Source organism: Malaya genurostris, chromosome 3, assembly GCF_030247185.1.
Source record: "Malaya genurostris strain Urasoe2022 chromosome 3, Malgen_1.1, whole genome shotgun sequence".
Lineage (NCBI taxonomy): Eukaryota > Metazoa > Arthropoda > Insecta > Diptera > Culicidae > Malaya > Malaya genurostris.
Genome location: NC_080572.1, coordinates 213,070,633 through 213,088,644, shown reverse-complemented (window position 1 = coordinate 213,088,644; position 18,012 = coordinate 213,070,633). Strand labels below are relative to the sequence as shown.

The following is an 18,012-nucleotide window of genomic DNA, read 5'->3' as shown; positions in this document are numbered from 1 at the left end:
CAAAATTGTTTCAATTTATTGGTTGTATTAGTTACTGGTCGAACGAACCGATTTCAGCTATACTGGTTCCGGAAGTCCCAGAAACTGAATAACGGAACTCTCTCCATTTTCTCAGAGACGGCTGAGTAGATTTTCACAAATTTAGACTCAAACAATCTTTTTGAGAATGGCATGATTACACCACTAGGTGGATTAAAACAGATTTTCTTGCTTAGGCGACGGGTATAGGGTGTGGGGTTAATCGATGCCTTTTCCAACATCGCACATAGGGTCAGAAGCTTTTTTGGCCCGAAGAGGCGAGTGACCTTGAGGTTAAAATCTCTATAATCGGAACAAAAAAAAAAGATTTTTTTGTTTTTTCTTCTATCTATCTTTTCCCTTTATCTGTTTCTGGTTGGCAGTATGGGGAAAGTAAGAACTTAGTTCAAGACAGCTTTAGTGTCTTACCACAAACCCAAAATAAATCGAAAATAAATAGTCGTTTTATGACTAGAATACGATGTTACAGATCAACAGCAATAAATTTGCTAATAAACCTTCCTTTTTAAAGCATAAGCAGCAGTTTTAACAATTTTCAGGTACAAGTTATTTCTTTTAGAGTAACTGTCTTGTTATTCGTTTGAGTCTGTGTGACTGTCCAATTATCTCGATAACGGTTGATTTTGACAGGAAAACCACGAGTAAATTTATTGCGTTGGATCTGTCGATGATTATTTTCAATACAAAGTATGAAAACAAAACTCAGGTGCGTTGCTTAATTAAGTATTAGTTTTTCGGTAAATCTTCTAATTTTTGAAAAAGCATTCCACATTTTTTCTGTATACACCATTTTGAGACAATTAAATTAAAAGAAATGTATGCAAAATACATCCACTCTTTTTGAAAATCTGTCTTGAGATAAATTGGACCCTCCATCCGTGCAAGATAAATGGTTTGCCATATGAAGATGTTTTCAAAATTTCATTCAAATCGGAGCAATTCGATCTTGATTGTGTCCATCGGTAATTTTTGGAATGGCGTTTTCGTTTACATCAGCCACAGTGAGAATGCATTATTCGTACATGTTTTTGATTGTAAAACATCCACTGCAATCATTCATTTAGAAATTTCTTTAAATAATTCAGTTTTCAGTTTTAAAATAAGAAATAGTTTTTTTATCTGCATTATCCAGTTCTGAATTAACTTCATCCCGTCACGTAGCCTGATTTGGAGCCAATTCTAATCTCAGAATCATACCTCATCCGCCGAACTTCTTCCAGGTTACTATCGCTATCTACCACGGCCGTCATTCCGGCAATGTTCTTCACCTTCCGTGCCGCAATATTATTCACCAGATAGTTATTGTTGTAATCATATGCCTTGGCCGACGATTTAACATTCAGGAACATGTCACTCTTCTGCCGGGTCAGCATCGGTGGCGGTCCGTACCGGTAACCGGTCGGGGCCAGTATGCTGTTGGGTGGTATCGCGTGACCAGCCGATGCGGGTCTCATAGCGATACTGCCCATTTCCGGATTCGCCGCCAGCCAGCGTTGTTTGGCCACCTTTTCGGCGTAGGTCGGCGGCCATGGTCTCAACCGGCGATCCGAGTAGCGCTTCTCGGCCATTCCGTTTATACTGAAGCCACGATCGAAGCGGGCCGTCGTGAGTACCATTTCGCCCACGTGCGTCCTTGCGGTTCGACTTCAAACACAACAGTTTGTCAACATCAACATCAACCAGCTCTCGACGAGAGCCAGAGAGAGTCAAGCGCACAGTCACTTCCGGTTTTATTTTTCCGAGGAGAGTCGTTTCTTTTTCTTGGCTGCTAGCCTAAGTATGAACAGTTCACTAGCGGCATCACCTCAACTTCACCGAAATGTCACAACAACACTGGAAGGATGATCGTAGCAACACAAAACTTACGATAATGACCCCTTAGCACCGAGTTGATTCGTAACTTCACTGAACCCCACCTTACTGTATTTTATAACAGTGATTAAGCGATAACGGTAGATATTTCTCGTGTTATTAATTGTATTTGACGCTTTTATGGCGAACGCATTCCGCTCCGAACTTACGTTTCACTCGCGAACGACGCCAACTCGCTGTTAGTTACCCTTTAGTGCGCCGAGGAGTTACTGATCGTAATCATCAATACAATTTTGGATTCACTGGCGTTCTCCAAAGTTGATGAGTTTTCACTAATTTGCACATTGTCGTTTCTGAGTCGTTATTTGCACGCTCCGGCCGTTTGCTTCGCGGTGCTTTGGACCCCAAGGCGGACTTAGTAAAGACTTTCCCAAAACAATGCTTGGAAGAAATGAAAAAAAAAAACGATCGGATCTGGCACTTGGAATGAGCCACGACGAGGCAGCGGTGGATGGTGTTTATCTCAGCCTGTTTTTCTTCAAATTGAATTCACTTGAATTTCGTTTTCGGCCGTTAAGTGTTAAGAAAAACGAAGGATGATGTAAACGTGTATTGTATCGAACTGATGAAAAATCGAAGAAAGTTTTCGTTTCGTTGCAGCTTGAATATTGATCTTCCGCAGTGCGGCCGAGAAAATGGGCCGCGAAAGTGAATACTTGGTGAGCTCTGATAGTGAACAATTATGCGTGAGAGTGCGCTCGCTGACGTAATGTTTGCTAAAATTGTTATTGGGCAACGCATTTTTAGCGGGTAGTTAGATTGTGTTTACAGTCAAGTACGCACTGGCAGCTTCGGACAATCCCGTAACTAAATAATCTAAACCATGCTATAAGTTCAACTTGCTCGGAACGACCAATTCAGCTGCTGATAAATCGGGCGTCAACTCAAATGCCATGGGAATAAACGAAGATGCTGGTTTTTATTGCACAATACAGAGTCTATAACAATGAGAAAAGTGCTATAAACTGGGATAATTTTATTTTCTCAATGAACTTTAATTAGGGTATTTGAGATTTGATGTAAAGATAGAATCTTGACTTTTGGGAACCATTTGAAATTTCTTCTAGGTTACTAAAAGAGATATTTATGAATGAATAAATACAAATCTTTTTTAAGGGGCGGATAGGGTCTAACACTTTTGAAAAATCATTTATTTTTTCTTTGTATTTTGTTGTAGTGTTAGACCCTACCCACCCCCTAGAAAAATGTGTTGTTGTTTCCTTCGATTTTATAGACATTAAACTTTTAACGCTTTTTTCTTTGAATTTTGCATACACTTTCTACATATAAAATACCCAACCCCAACGTCTTTCTTCTCGTTTTTTGTTATTTTGGGGCTAGATTTTGTAGCTTCAAAATGTCAAATTTTGTCGTAAAAAGTCGCAGTTTTGAGTCAAAACAACCACCAAAGATTGAAAAAAAAAATGAAAAAGAACCAAATAAAAACGTTGGGGTCTAGAAAATTGGTTGGATTGTTGACTTCGGATAATTTTGCGCTGAGATACAGTGGACACCGCACATCATGATTTCAAAACCGCGTTCATGAAAATACTTCTTCACTTCTTGATTCTCAATATTTTTCCACGGAAATATTACAAAATGTTGTTCGAACGATGCTTTATATTATGCAAAACATTTGAATTTATCTTTTAGACCCTCCCTTTTAGAATTACCTAGCGAAATCCTCCCCCCCCCATTCTCCTTAAATACATTCGAATAGGATGAAGTCCTGAATACAGGAAAATTAAAAATCTAAAGCAGAGTCATTTTTCACAATAGACAGTCCTTAAAAACTGTGTCACTCATAGCAAAGTTGTACATAATATCTGCTTAACGAGTCATACGCAAAGTTACGTTACATTCCATTTAAGGGGTTTGACCTTTTATTCCAAAAGAATTATTGCATAGCTAGCGCTACGATCCTATTGACACTAAGAACCTTTTCAAGACTCGAGCGTAAAAAATTGGTTTGCAGAGCTAATGCCCTACGCATTAAATCGCCATCCAGGATCATATTTAGCTTCTAAACTGCACAGGCAGTTAAACTTAATGACGAGGAGAATTCAAAACTAACAACGCATTTTCGTCTTTCACTTCAACAAAAGAGAGTATCAATACCAACGTCACCCGTTTTCCTGAGACAAAACGAATCCAAAATATCGTCTGCATGGATGTTCAGTCGAATTTCAATCCTCATTTTTTTGCAGTATATTGAAAATCTGTAAAGTTTAGCTATAAAGAATGTTTATAATATGATAAATCAAAGTTATTACGACAACTTTTCAACAAGTGTTTTTCATTAGCTTACTTCGCAAAAAGATGGAAAAACGCTAAAGTAATTCCTATCCTCAAACCAGACAAAAACCCAGAAGAAACATCAAGTTACCGACCAATTAGCTTACTTTCTTCTATCAGTAAACTTTTTGAAAAAATTATCTTGTTGAGAATGGTGTCTCATATAAATGAGAATTCAATTTTTTTACCAGAGCAGTTTGGATTTCGTCATGAACATTCAACTACTCATCAACTTGTAAGAGTAACGAACATGATAAAAGCAAATAAATCTTCTGGTTGTCCACTGGAGTTGCTCTTCTAGACATAGAAAAAGCATTCGACAGTGTTTGGCACAAAGGTTTAATAGAAAAAATGTCTGATTTCCAGTTTCCTTAAAATACTTAGGTTTAACATATGAAAAAAACTCACTTTCAAGGATCACATTGAAGGAATCCAGGCAAAGTGTAATAAATATATTAAATGTTTATATCCTCTTATAAACAGAAATTCTAAGCTCTGTCTAAAAACAAATTGTTAATTTCCTTTTCCCCATTACACAATACAAGTAGGTTTAGAATTTTCCCTACACCAAAATCACAGAATTGCGGAAGCAAATGATGTCTTCATGATAATAACCAAATCATGTATATAAAAGCGCTGAAAAGTCACCACTTGTGGCTGAACACCCAATTTAAATCTTAATAATTTAATTTTAACTCATATTCCAATAAATAGTTAATAAAAAAAGTTATTACGACCACCAACAAGTAAAAAGCATTGTGAATCGCTTTCTGTCATTACTGATTCTCGTAGCTTCGATTGAATATCGATACTGCACAGTATACGATTTTCACTAAAAACCGAAAATGAGTAAAAGAAAAAATGAAAGAAAGAACAAAATTTTAAAACTACTATTGTGCGTTTGGCCGTTAACTGGACATGGATCTCGTTCTCATAGTTTGCAAGCACCTGACACCCGTGAAACCTACATTTTCCGTCATTTTTGACTATTTTTAAGTCGAAGAAAATTCCATATTTGCTCTGATTGAATATAATTCAACTTAATTCCGCACCAACTAGATTTCATAGGGGAAACCGGGGTAGCCCGGACACGGGGTTAAACCGATTCTTTCAGAGTTATACACCAGTGTGTAAGCTTCATTTCTACACTGCGGATGGATTCGATGGGCTCCGCACAAAAAGGAAAGCGCACTTCTTCTCAGGATCCATTAAACAGACTTTGAGTGTGTGTTCTTGTGTTGAAATCAGCCGATACGAGAGAACCACATTCTCTTCGCATGAATCGCTCCCACATGCTCTTGCATCATAAGTACACTCAAGTGATCACTGGTGCGTGATAGTGAGCGAACACTTATGTGAACTTCAATTAATAGAGTGTAGATCTGGCCTTGCTATGAAAAACTTGCAAGGAAGTACGAAAATTCAACGATTAATTGTCCCACGCTTCATCTACGCAAAATATACACCAGAGTGCTCACCGGCGTGTACACCTCTATGAAAATATTTGCATCCACCTCAGAGAATTTGATATCTTTGCTCTAGCACTTTGGTGCGATTCAATGCTAGAGGTAAAAGAAAATAAACCCGCGCACTTAAGATGGGTGCGCACTTTATACAACAGGGTGAATATATGTAAAAGAGAAGAGCTCTCGTTGAGGTTGTCAGTGCGAAGGGAGAAATTTCACTTGATCTTCGTCACACAGAGGAGATGGACATCTCTGGTTGAATCCAGTGAATATTGATTGCTATCAATTACGTGGAAAATAAAATTATTATTGTGTCTCGAAAATGAATTGTGTGTGCGAGGCAAAACGGACACAAAGTGGGACACATAAATTTTGACTTTAAATTCTTAACGGATTCTTGAAACATATCTAAATATTGATATCTGCATTTCTATTCTACTTCTTATCACTTATTGAATGAGATTTACTAAATATTTAAGTAAAACGTTGATTATGCGTTCAAGTTGCGGAACAATCAAATAGTCTACAATATGGACTCTAGAGTCAGTTTCAACATCTACTATTTGGTTCTGAAGGGCTTAAAGTTTAGATTATGTTGCACGCAGGGTTGAATCCAACAGATAACCCATTCGAACACGGTTTCATTTCTTTTGCGCTCTAAAGATTGCAAAGGTGTTCGTTCTTCATTTATGTGTGAAACTTTATAGTCCGGTTTAGGCCCATAGGAAGTCCATCTTACATCATTTGTGGTCAAGGTGGGACACATCCGTGTAAAACGCTGTTTACCTATGAAAATCAGCTGGTTATATTCCAGTTTTGTGAACAACCTGCACACTACGGTAAACCTTGCACCGAAACTGCGAAAAGGACATCTTCAACCAAAGACAAGGTCAACCGTTCAACAATGGAAACTAGTGAGCGCAGTACTCCTGTTTCACCATCAAACCAACCAGCAACTGCAGCTAATGTACAGCAAGGCGCATCTAAACTAACCCTATGATTATTGTTATTTTTACGATTTTGTTCGTTCAGGACAATTTGACTCAATGAACATGAATTCTTCTGCTTATTTGGAGATATGTGCCTTCTTCAATTTTATTCTATGGGCAAGAATCGTGGTCAAGAATTTGATTCTATGGTCAATCGTAGTTTCGTAGGTTCATTAAATATTTCTTTAATACAGACGAGCCTTTGCTTATTATTGTCAACACACTAAAGTATTTTGTACCTACTTTTCGTTTCGTTTTCTATTTACTCTTTTGTGTATAATAGTTCAGATTAAACCACCAGTGCTGATTAGCAGTTTAACTGGTATATCAATCCAATAGTTAACCAGATAAATATTTAATTTTTCATTTGATCCAGAGAGTATTTCTTCTGCATCTGTCGATTTCAATATGCAGTCGGTTCAGCACAACAACTGGTGGTTGTGTAAGTCTCTGTCAATATGATATTACTCAATGTTATGGTAAATATTCACGTACAATTGAAATATCTAGTATTCAATTAGTTCAAAAAGAAAACAGTAGCTCTTAATCACAGTGGAAAACAAGTGAAATGAATGTAGGTCCTTCTTACGGAAGTCGCTTCAGAGAAAAAAGTATTTACATGAATGTGCTTGATGTTATCATGAACATCACGTCACCAACATGGGTAAAATAAAGTGAAGTGAAAGCGCAAGTGGAAGTTGTGCAAGTGTAAAATGTCAAACCAGCATGCGGGCCACCCGCCGGGACTTCGTAGTCTGGGGGTGTTTCCCGCGGACCCACACGGACCGAAGGATGCGGCCAGCATAGATATTTACCAACGCCATCTGGAAGACTCGTGCAACACTCAATTCATCGACCACTGTCGATCGCCAGCTGAAAGCTGGTTTTACGAGAACCCGAGATGACATAGTCTAATGATACTATTCTAGTTTTAAGTTAGTCGTTAATTAAGATTAGAAAATACCCTTGGCATCTTAGAGCTTAAGCAGTGTGCCTAAAATTATATTACATTATTGAATAAAAAGAAGTGTAAAATGTCGCTTTGTTGTCAACAGATGGTACTAAAAATCTATTCAAGTATATTTCTAACCTAATTCTAACCTATTTTGTGTGTTTGTTCCACCACTTCAAAGTGTTATGTCTGTTTAGGTGTTCGAGCTAGATACATACGAAGAAAAAGACAAATTTGTGAACGTTGGTCTCAACGTTTCAAAATAGACGATTTTTATTGTTAACAAAAACGCGAAAATGAACCGAAAAGGTTTGAAAAGGAATGGTGAATAGCTTCCACACTAACTGAACGAATAAAAGATGGAAAAACGGTAAGCTCAAAAACGAAAAATATTCATCGAATTGAAAAAACGGATATATTTTGAGAATCCGAAACGCAAAATGGCTAACGCCAGGACAATTATCAACATCAAGTGCAAAACTGAATCACTTTGATAAAAGACAATGCTGTGAGTGGTGGAATCAGCAATAAGTAGCATACTACAAGCTTCTTTAACCCGACCATCGGTAACATCGTCCACTACCGTCAACAAACGATCAATTTGAACAACGCATTAATCAAAAACGGCCAGAATGGGCTCGAAGACTCGTGAAAGTCATTCGTCAGCATGACAACATTTCTCCACATTCGGCCAAAGTGGTCTAAGAAACCATTTTTACGCTTGATTGGGAACTTCTACCGCACTCGCTATATTCTCTAGACCTGACAGCATCTAGCTGGCAGCTCTTTTTATCGATGAGGCACACTCAGCTTGGATTTTTTACTCAGCCAGTAGTAAAAATTGCAAACTTTCGAGAATGTACGAAAATGCCTCCATGATTGGATGTAAATGTAAATGAAAGATGAATTCCTTAGAGGTGGTACACGCTTATAAAAAGTTACCCGGAGTTTGAGTGTTAGTTAATCAATTACGATTAGCGATACATGGAAACGTCGAAAAATAAGTTATTACCATCAATGATAATGAGTAACTCTTACATTAAATTTGAGTTTAACCTAAGAACTCGTTGTTAAGTTTCTATCGGAGAGATCAGTCTGAAGGTCGTAAGTAAAGTGTGAGGAATAATAAATAAACATAGTATTTATGTGCTCATTATTTGTTATGCATTTAAATACAATACACTCAGAAATAGAGCAATTTTTACGATCTTTTTTATATATAAGAATTAAATTTCACTCAAAATGTTAGTGCAAATTACTAAACTTTTGGTTTATGTACAAATAAAGTATTACTCAGCAAATGAGTCGATTTTACCCAAACATCGTTTTGAGTAAAATAACTCAAATTTGAGTAACTAAGGAGTTACTCTAAATTTGAGTTGTTTCCTTTTTTCTGCAGATGAGTAAGATCTTACTCATTTTTCAGTAACTTTATCAAGCATGTATCCATTAACTGTCAAAGAAACGGACGAAATATGTTGGAAGCATTGAATAATACTTGGAATACAAAATATTTCACCATCGTTCTTGAATAGTCGATTATTTTTGATAATAAACTGACCTGTCAAACTTGCGTACATGGTATATTTACTCAATCTTTTTTATTGTAACTGGTTCGATTGAAAAACGTAGTTTGATATTAAAAATATCGAACAATAAACCACAGAGACTTAAGAGTCTTAAGTAAAGAAGAATGAAAAATATTTTTGTTCATATGAAATACTAGCGGGATGGTTGAAAACAAAATCAATTTGAACATCGGTAAGTTATAATTACAAAATCATTCATAAATCTGCACATTTTCCTAGCGTTGTTCAAAACGATGCAGAAATCTTCAGATTTTCACAAAAAATATTTCCGCCCTGTGTTCGAATGTCAGTTATTTTTCAATAGAATGGATTAAGGAGCGGGTAGGGACTAACACTTTAGAAAAATCATTTATTATTTTCTTTGTATTTTCTTATAGTAAAACATTTCAAGAATATTCTGTGAAATTTTCAAGTCTATCGGAACAAAACTCTGGAAGTTATGGGCCTTTACTTTTGCCTATCTCATACTGCGAAGAGGCGAGAGCTCGGCACACAGGCCCAAAATTTCTGCTTCGTTCGACTTAAAAACTTGACAAAACATTCTTGAAAAGTTTCATTATAGCCAATTATAAAAGGAAAAATATGATTTTTTGAAAACGGGCCTCCGGGTTCCCTTGAGTAATAAATTGTTTCATTGATTTTATAGACAAAAAACTTTAAACGCGTTTTTCTCGAAAGCAGGTTTTGGAAGTCCGTGTCCATCGTCGTTGAGTTTTTGGTGATTATATAAACCAATTCCGCAAGAATATCGCGATTTAAATTCAATTTGATCGAATGCAATGAAAAACGGTAATTTGATAATCTAATCAAAACTGCAAGATTTACCAAAAACAGAGAATACGAAGTACTAAATCAATATTTATAATTTTCTACAGGAACTTTTGATTTCGCAGAATTGGTCATTTGAACGAAACTCAAAGAAAACAATCCCGTTTCTCTTCGTGGGAAATACATTTGACAAGGTTTATTCGTTTTTAAATGGTTCATTTAATATTTATTTCATGTTTTAAGAAAATAAATTGTACAAAATTGCTTATTAACTGGGAAAAGGTTCATGTAACAGTTTCAAAAGGGGTAGCACCAATAAAACCAAGCAATTTCTACTTCGAAAATTAAAATCAAATTGAAAAACTAACAACTCTTCAATTTTTTTTAGCGATATTCTAATTTTCCACTAGTTACTGTTATTTGTTAAACAACTATAGCTTGAAAACTGGTTTAAGTGGGGCGCAGGCTTATCAGAAGTCAACAAATCAAAGCAGCATAGTTATAGTATATGTCATTCTAGATCCCACCGTTTTTGTTTGATTTTTTTTTTAACTTTGGTGGTAGAAGAAAGTCAAAACTACTATTTCTCAAGAAAAAAATCGCCATTTTGTGGCTGTAAAACCACTTCAAAGTTACAAAAATTGGAAAAGAAAACGTTGGGGTCTGGTATTGTATATGTAGAAAAAGTTTCCGAATGACGATAAACACAGACTTTCAGAACTTGCGTTTAAAGTTTATTGTCGTTAGAATCGAAGGAAACAATTTATTTTTCTAGGTCCGGGATAGGTCTAGCACTTATGAAAAATCTTTTTTTTGTACTTTATTATGCTAAAACATTTCATGAATGTTTGTCAAAATTTTCGAAACAGGACTCTTGGGCCTGTGCGTCGAGCTCGTGCCTCTTCGCAGTATGAGATAAGAAAATATAAAGGCCCATAACTTCCAGAGTTTTGTTCCGACAGGCTAGAAAATTTGATAAAATATTCTTGAAATGTTTTCCTATAAGATAATACAAAGAAAAATAAATGACTTTGCAAAAGAGTTTGGACCCTATCCGCCCCTTAATCATATGTTTAATATACGAATCGACGAAGTAATACTTTCGGTGAAATTTTGATGAAATGAGAACTTATTGTATCGATATTCGACAGAGTCTATTAGTCTCTATTTGTTATGACAATGAACAGGTTTTCTATGGGGTATCGTAAAGCTACTGACAAGAAGAAACATATTGGATTCAATCATTTTGGTTACTAAATAGATTGCAAAGATGAAATACAAATATGAACGATTATACAAAATTGAACAACGTTTGCAAAATTTCCGAATTGTTCAAATTATTATTCCAAGATGTGTCTAAATTTGTCTAAAATATTACAATACACACGGAATTAGTGCTTTTTGCAGTATTATTTGGAAAATATTTCCCATGTTTGGGGTTGAAACTGACGGTTTGAGGTTTCGAAGAAAATCGAAATCAAACAATCTTAATGGTTGCAGAGTACAAATTCAGAATTATCGGAATCTAACTCAATTGGTTCGTTAAGCATTCGCCCCGAAAAAAAGTATTTCCGTTATAAATTTATCAAAGTAGTTAACTCTACGTCTTTAGTTTTTAACGCAACTGTAAGGAATTTCCTAAAATGACTGATCAGTGTTTCGTTCACTGTACTGTACTCGGTTTCCGTTGATTCCACTTTGGATTTAAGTCGAAATTCAACAGTAATTAAAAGGCTTCTAGCCGAACTATCTTCGATCACTTATTTCCAAGATCGCTTCGTTCCAGAATCGCGAACATTCGCCGAACAAATATGGGCATCACACACACCGAATCTAACTGTAACCTAGACACAGTATTTTTATATAGCTCATTATATTGTTTCACATCCATCGCATCCTCGTAAGCTCTATCCCAGTGCTAGCATAATAAAATCAATGCTCTTCGAGCGTCTAATGGTACAGAATAATCGCGGGAGATGATAGATGAAAAACAACACACACAGCCACATTATTCCGCAAAATGGCACGATATAATCGAACGTTGGGCACAGTTATATTTTCTTTTATTTCATTCGCGCCACTAATGCACGCCCCGTTCATGCTACAATTCTAGCAACAGGTTTTTCCAATCCCGAGTTTCTGATTCGGAGTTTCCACAAACTTCTTCCGTTTTCTTCAGCGCGTGGTTGAGTTCGCATTGCGTACCATTGCTTCAACTAAACTAATTCTCGAACGCAACATTCGATAGCAGGCAAGAGCTGGCATGTTCTACACGCAATAAGTAGAACAGTAACATCTCTCGTAGAACCGGAATCGAGTCCGCTACTAACGTGTGAGAGTGCGTGCGAAAAACTCCACTGCAGAAGAAGCCCGTTTGTTGCACCGAAAATGCCCGCGTCCGATAGATCAGAGTGTTCCGCAAGTACTGAACGTACGCTCAGTCAGCTGCGGTGGATGGAGCCATACGTTTTCCTTTCTTTTTTTTTACGCCAACAACAGAAGTGAAGAGTAACCAGCCTTTAAACCAGAAGTGAGATACGGTTTGTAGCCGTACTCTGATCACTTGAAAGTGGCTCTGTAGTTGGTCTCTCGTTTGTCTGTTTAGCTGCGATTTGTAAGACTCGTGCATTGAATTTGATTCAAGAACGATTGGCTGGATGTTGGAAAAGAAATTCGGGAGCTGATCAATAGTTCTAAGCAAAAATAACAATAACAAATGGTAAGTGCGTACGTGCCTTTCGAGCGTCTAGTTATACGGGACATTAATGAAATTGTATGCTATTGAATTTAGTGCTTGTTTTTTTAAAGATACTTTATTCAAACCAGACCCGGCAAGCTTTGAGCGGAATCTATTTTCACTGTTCATAGAATATTGGCCTTCACAATATTTTCCAGCAAGAGAAAACTAGCTCACATTTTTCGATTCATCTTGAGAATTAGATGAATCAAAACAGCATCGAACAGAACATCCTTCGTTTTGTCTGTAAAAAAAATTATCGTAATCTGAGACAAATTGTAGATTGTACGGCCCTCGAAAATTCTGTTCTGTTTGAAAACATTTGCGGTGAGCACGATATCATAAAACCAATGAATGGACCTATACCAAATTTGGAGGTTAGATACTCTATCAGAACAAATAAGTTAATACATACCTTGTTGTCAGGGTGGCAAGTGAATTGCTAATTTCAATTTTCCGATTTTTTCCCGGTTTGTGAGATAAAAATTCCCGTTCCCGTTTTGAACAGATATCCCTTGTCAATAAAATAAACTTTATATTAGGTCCTCTAGTTGAGGATTGAAGAACTTTTCGGGTATCTCGATGTATAGATAGAATTTATTCATTATTGCTATTGCATATAAGAAACGACAATCTCTAAATGGACGCTTGTTACTCTGGAAAACCAACAACAATCTATGCCAGAAATTTCAAAACATTTTATACAGAGCTTTCTTCGTTTCTTCCGGAAATTAAAGTCGAAATTTCAGTTCGATGGAAAAATTATGAAAGGCTGCGAACCTAACACAAAACCGTCAAGGCTTCGACCTTGGTACAACAAATGGTCATACGGACATACACTGTTTAAATTGTGGTAATTTACTTGTGAACACGTCTTTTCAATGAACGAAACCTTCAGAAGGATTCCCATGCTCTGGTTGTGATGGAAACCTCAAATTTTATTATTGACAATGTCATGTTAAACAAAAAAAAATAAATTCTCATCTAATAAAACTAATTCATAATCATTAGATTACATGTACATCTAAAATTTAGCAAAACCGTTCGACTCGGTATGGCCCTTCTAAAACACCAATTTTTCTGTTGTTTCTGTTAGTCAATAAACAATACGTGCATTGAAAAATAACATGTTTACGATTTCAATACGTTGATGAGAAAATAAATCAAATGATAGCTGCAAAAATGCACAAGCTATCGATATTTTTTTTCTAATAGAATTTTAAATGCAAAGTATCTCTTGTGGAGTAATCAGAAAAATAATCTGACTTCCGCTGGTTCCTAGCCAGTTTTATTCCCAAATAGCCCAACTAATTTATCTTCTATGAGAAATCTTCCCACAATTGACCTAGTTCTAAAAAATCATTTGTAGTGAACTGACTTTGATTCAGATCACCTACCATTAAAATTCAGGATCTCAAATAAGGCAATGATTAGTTCAATTCGTTATATATTCTACCACCTTAAAACAAATCGACTAGTACCCGGATTTCATATCGAAAGCAATGGGGACCCTGAAATTGTTTTGGGAGTCTACCAGTTCCAAAAGCTCAAACTTAATTCAATTCTCCTTCGTTTACATCAATATCCATGTTATTGTGAAACTACTATGGAATAGTTGAGGACCTTCAAAAGAAAAACATAGATTACATCACTGAACAAATCGAACCATATTCTATATCTTTTTAACATTCTATACTGGTCCTCGGAAACCAGTTTCAGCTCTCCAAGAAGGATCTCAAACACTCCCTGCAAAGGGTGGATAAGATTAAAGCCAACAACTTTTCCAATTCTGTGAGTCCTGTTGAAATCTCACACAAACATGAGCATAAAACAAGTATTGTCTCAAGATTTTTCATTAAACTTGCCGGCTTTTTCCTGGTGAAACAAAATTCTCGACTTTTTCCCGGTTTTCTCGATTTCCCGGTCACTTGCCACCCTGTTATTATGCCCTTGTCTTCGGCTAGCAAAAGCGCTTAAAGTATTTGTGTGGTTGAATTAAGAGCTAAAATAGCTAAACAGAATACCTAAAATTGTCATCCGGATAAGCGGAGTAATATCTAATTAAGGTGCTTCCAATACCAAAACAATAGAACAACAATATTGAAATGTAGAATACAGTGACTAAACTCAAAAGATATTTGAATTATCTTTGAAGGAACACGATTGACGGTTTCGAAAAATACATTTCTTTTATACGAATACGGATAGTTCATAAAAGCGAGCTTCAGCACTTACAAAGCATATTTGACTATATATTCTCGGAACCAAAAGTATCAACAACAATACATGTGAGTGATCATTAGTAACTTCCCAAAACAAAGTGTAAATTGAACAAAATTCGATTAGTCTTTTACGTCCCTTATATGATAAGGGAATTGAGCGGAGGGGAAAATTGTGTTTCGTCGATTAAGTCACTTATATCATTATAAATTATAATGTAACATTTATTTGATCTTCGAACTTAATTCACAGCCCAAGATTAGGTTTCAGATGAGCCTAAGCTTGTGAAGAGCGGTTCAGCCATTGCCGAGAAAAAAGTATATAGGAAAAAAAAGATGAGTTGTGTCGGTTACGTCATCTGTACCATCATGTGTCCGGTACTAGAAGCGACAAACTTGATCCATGACCCCCGAAAAATCGAACGGAAGGAAACAAAATGCATTTTGTCACTTACGTCACTTCTACCATTATTTCTACGGAGCTGGAAGTGACAGTCAATTGATCTTCGAACCTGACTCGCAAGCCAAGACTACACACTTAGAAAAATTTACATCTTAGTAGATGCACATAAAAGGAGCGTCGCGATTCACTTACATTCACAATTCAAAGCAAGTAAAGATAAGTCATATCATTAACTTTACAGTCAATTTCGCAGAAGGTTACATCGATACAAACATAAAAGTTATTTTTACATGTTAGTAGATGTAATATTGTGTCATCACCGAAGAAATTACGGCATGCTTGAGTTTACGTCAAGCGTAAATTTCATTTTTTTTCTAAAAGTGTAGCGTTAAAATGAGCTAAAGCTGATTAAAATCAGTTCCAGAATTGAGAAAATTAATACACAAATACATGCACATAAACACACAGCCATTTACCGATATCTTCGAACTTAATCGAACATATAAGGAAGGGGTATTTCGACGTCTTTTGTCCCGGGCTGGCGGTTCAATGCATAGGACGCTGGTCTTACAAACCAGTTGTCGTATGTTCGAGCCCCGACCTGTAAGGATTCTTAGTGTCAGTAGGATCCATAGTACTAGCCATGCAATGATTCTGTACACTAAGAATCGGCTGCGAAGTCTGTTGAAACAGAAAGGCCAAATTCCACGAAAAGGATGTAATGCCAAGCAAGGATGGCTTTTATCGTATCAAAGAACGCTCACTGGTAACTCTTCACACGATTGAATCAGTGCCATCAAAGAGTGACGGATATCATCGCAACAACAAAAATCCGGCATGGCTCATTTAACATAGAATCGACACCAGTGCGAGAGCGAATTTCTCTCGATGACATTTCTGAGAATCAAAGGCTAGCTCGCTGCTGTGGGGATCCTCTCTGAAGCAACAAACGGTCGCTTATTCTCGTTTCGCGATCCGATTCTATACAGGCAGTTGATAGTTGCGATAGAATCATTTTACTATTGCCGCTTATTCTAACTATGTGCATATAACCTTTGTATAAGTAGAGTCTATGAAAATGTCTGTGTATGCTCCACACAAGGTTTTTGAAATATTGCAACCTAGTATGAGAATCATCAAGTTGAATCATCGATTCGATTTTCTGCGATAATTGTCAACTTGCGATTCTCTCTTGGGAAATTCCACACAGCAACGATCATTATCAGACTGTAATTTTTTTTTAACGGCGTGAAATACTCAGAGTATGAAGTGGAGCGAAGAAATGTAGCAAAACTCTCTCACGGTTCATGCATTGAGAGACTCGAGTTCTTGTAGCATCTTCTACCGGATTGAAAATGTTGTATACAATATAGATAGCAATATAGCAACTTCTGTCAAATTTTCGGCAATTACCAACACCGATGCCAAGACTTTGCTTTGGGTTATTTCACCGAAAGTCGTTTTACCGAATAAGTCATGTCGCCGCAATAGTAATTCCATCGAAAGGATTTTTCAACTGAATATTTCATGGCTGTAACTAATGATTTTGTTTTCGATGATTTTGAGACGAGAATTGTGGAAATATTTTATTAGATAAAGATCAAATGTAGCGATCGAGACCTGACGTCGGAAGCTATATCAACACTAGAATTTTTCATGATTCTTTATGTTGAAACAATTTTAGTACGTTAATTGAAGTAATCGTACGACTCGGTGAAATGACCCTTTCGGTAAAATGGCTTTCGTCGAAACGGCATAATTAAAAGTTTCAACAACCTTTTCTGTCATAATTTTGAATGATAATAATTTGTTGATGGTTTGATATAATGTAGGAAATATCTAACTTAAATGTGTATGGCAACGTCGTTTCAGTATTTCAATAGCATACTATTGAAAAATTATTTTTAATCGACCTATGTTTTCACGAACCAATCACAGCATGCCATTATGATGTCATCCGTTTTATTTCTCTCGCATAGCCGACGGTTTCGGTCGGTTTCGAATTTCATTTAGGGAAAGGTGGGGTTATACGCACCCTCTAAGTAAAGGCTATATCTATATCTTGATTAAAGAGAATAAAACGTGAAAGTTTTTTTTTAAATAACTATTTATTGGAATATGAGTTAAAATTAAATTATTAAGATTTAAATTGGGTGTTCAGCCACAAGTGGTGACTGTTCAACCCATTTTATATATTTGATTTGGTAATTACCATGAGGACAACATTTGCTTCCGCAATTCTGAGATTTTTGTGTAGGGAAAATTCTAAACCTACTTGTATTGTGTAATGGGGAAAAGGAACTTATATACTAACTTACTAACTAATACAGAGAGCGAATCGATTCAATTGAAGATGGCATCGATTTTTGTCGGAATTTGCTTATAATATTATGTGACATTACATCTAATGGTTCTATATTTGTGAGTCTGTGTAACTCATTTGTACTAAACCAGGGAGGACGCTTCAAAATCATTTTCAGAATTTTATTCTGAATCCTTTGAAGCGTTTTCTTCCTGGTGGAACAACAACTTGACCAAATTGGTACTGCATAAAGCATGGCTGGTCTGAAAATTTGTTTATAAATTAACAATTTGTTTTTTAGACAGAGCTTAGAATTTCTGTTTATAAGAGGATATGAACATTTAATATATTTATTACACTTTGCCTAGATTCCTTCAATGT

At 36.2% G+C, this 18,012-nt stretch overlaps 2 protein-coding genes across 4 annotated transcripts in view; both read right to left on the bottom strand.

Annotated features, from left to right (window-relative positions):
• Nucleotides 1-18,012, bottom strand: part of LOC131437852 (WD repeat-containing protein 47) — a 228,282-nt gene that overhangs the window by 58,523 nt on the left and 151,747 nt on the right. The window lies entirely within an intron of this gene.
• LOC131437853 (uncharacterized) lies at nucleotides 880-17,956 on the bottom strand. The gene is made up of 2 exons (XM_058607474.1): nucleotides 12,301-17,956; nucleotides 880-2,292 (listed from the first exon to the last, which is right to left on the bottom strand). Exon 2 carries the CDS (start codon nucleotides 1,653-1,655, stop codon nucleotides 1,185-1,187), a length of 471 nt encoding a protein of 156 aa, XP_058463457.1. The 5' UTR covers nucleotides 1,656-2,292; nucleotides 12,301-17,956; the 3' UTR covers nucleotides 880-1,184.

Coding starts and splice junctions, on each gene's coding strand:
- LOC131437853 (XM_058607474.1), bottom strand. CDS start 1,655: ATGGTACTCACGACGGCCCGCTTCGATCGTGGCTTCAGTATAAACGGA.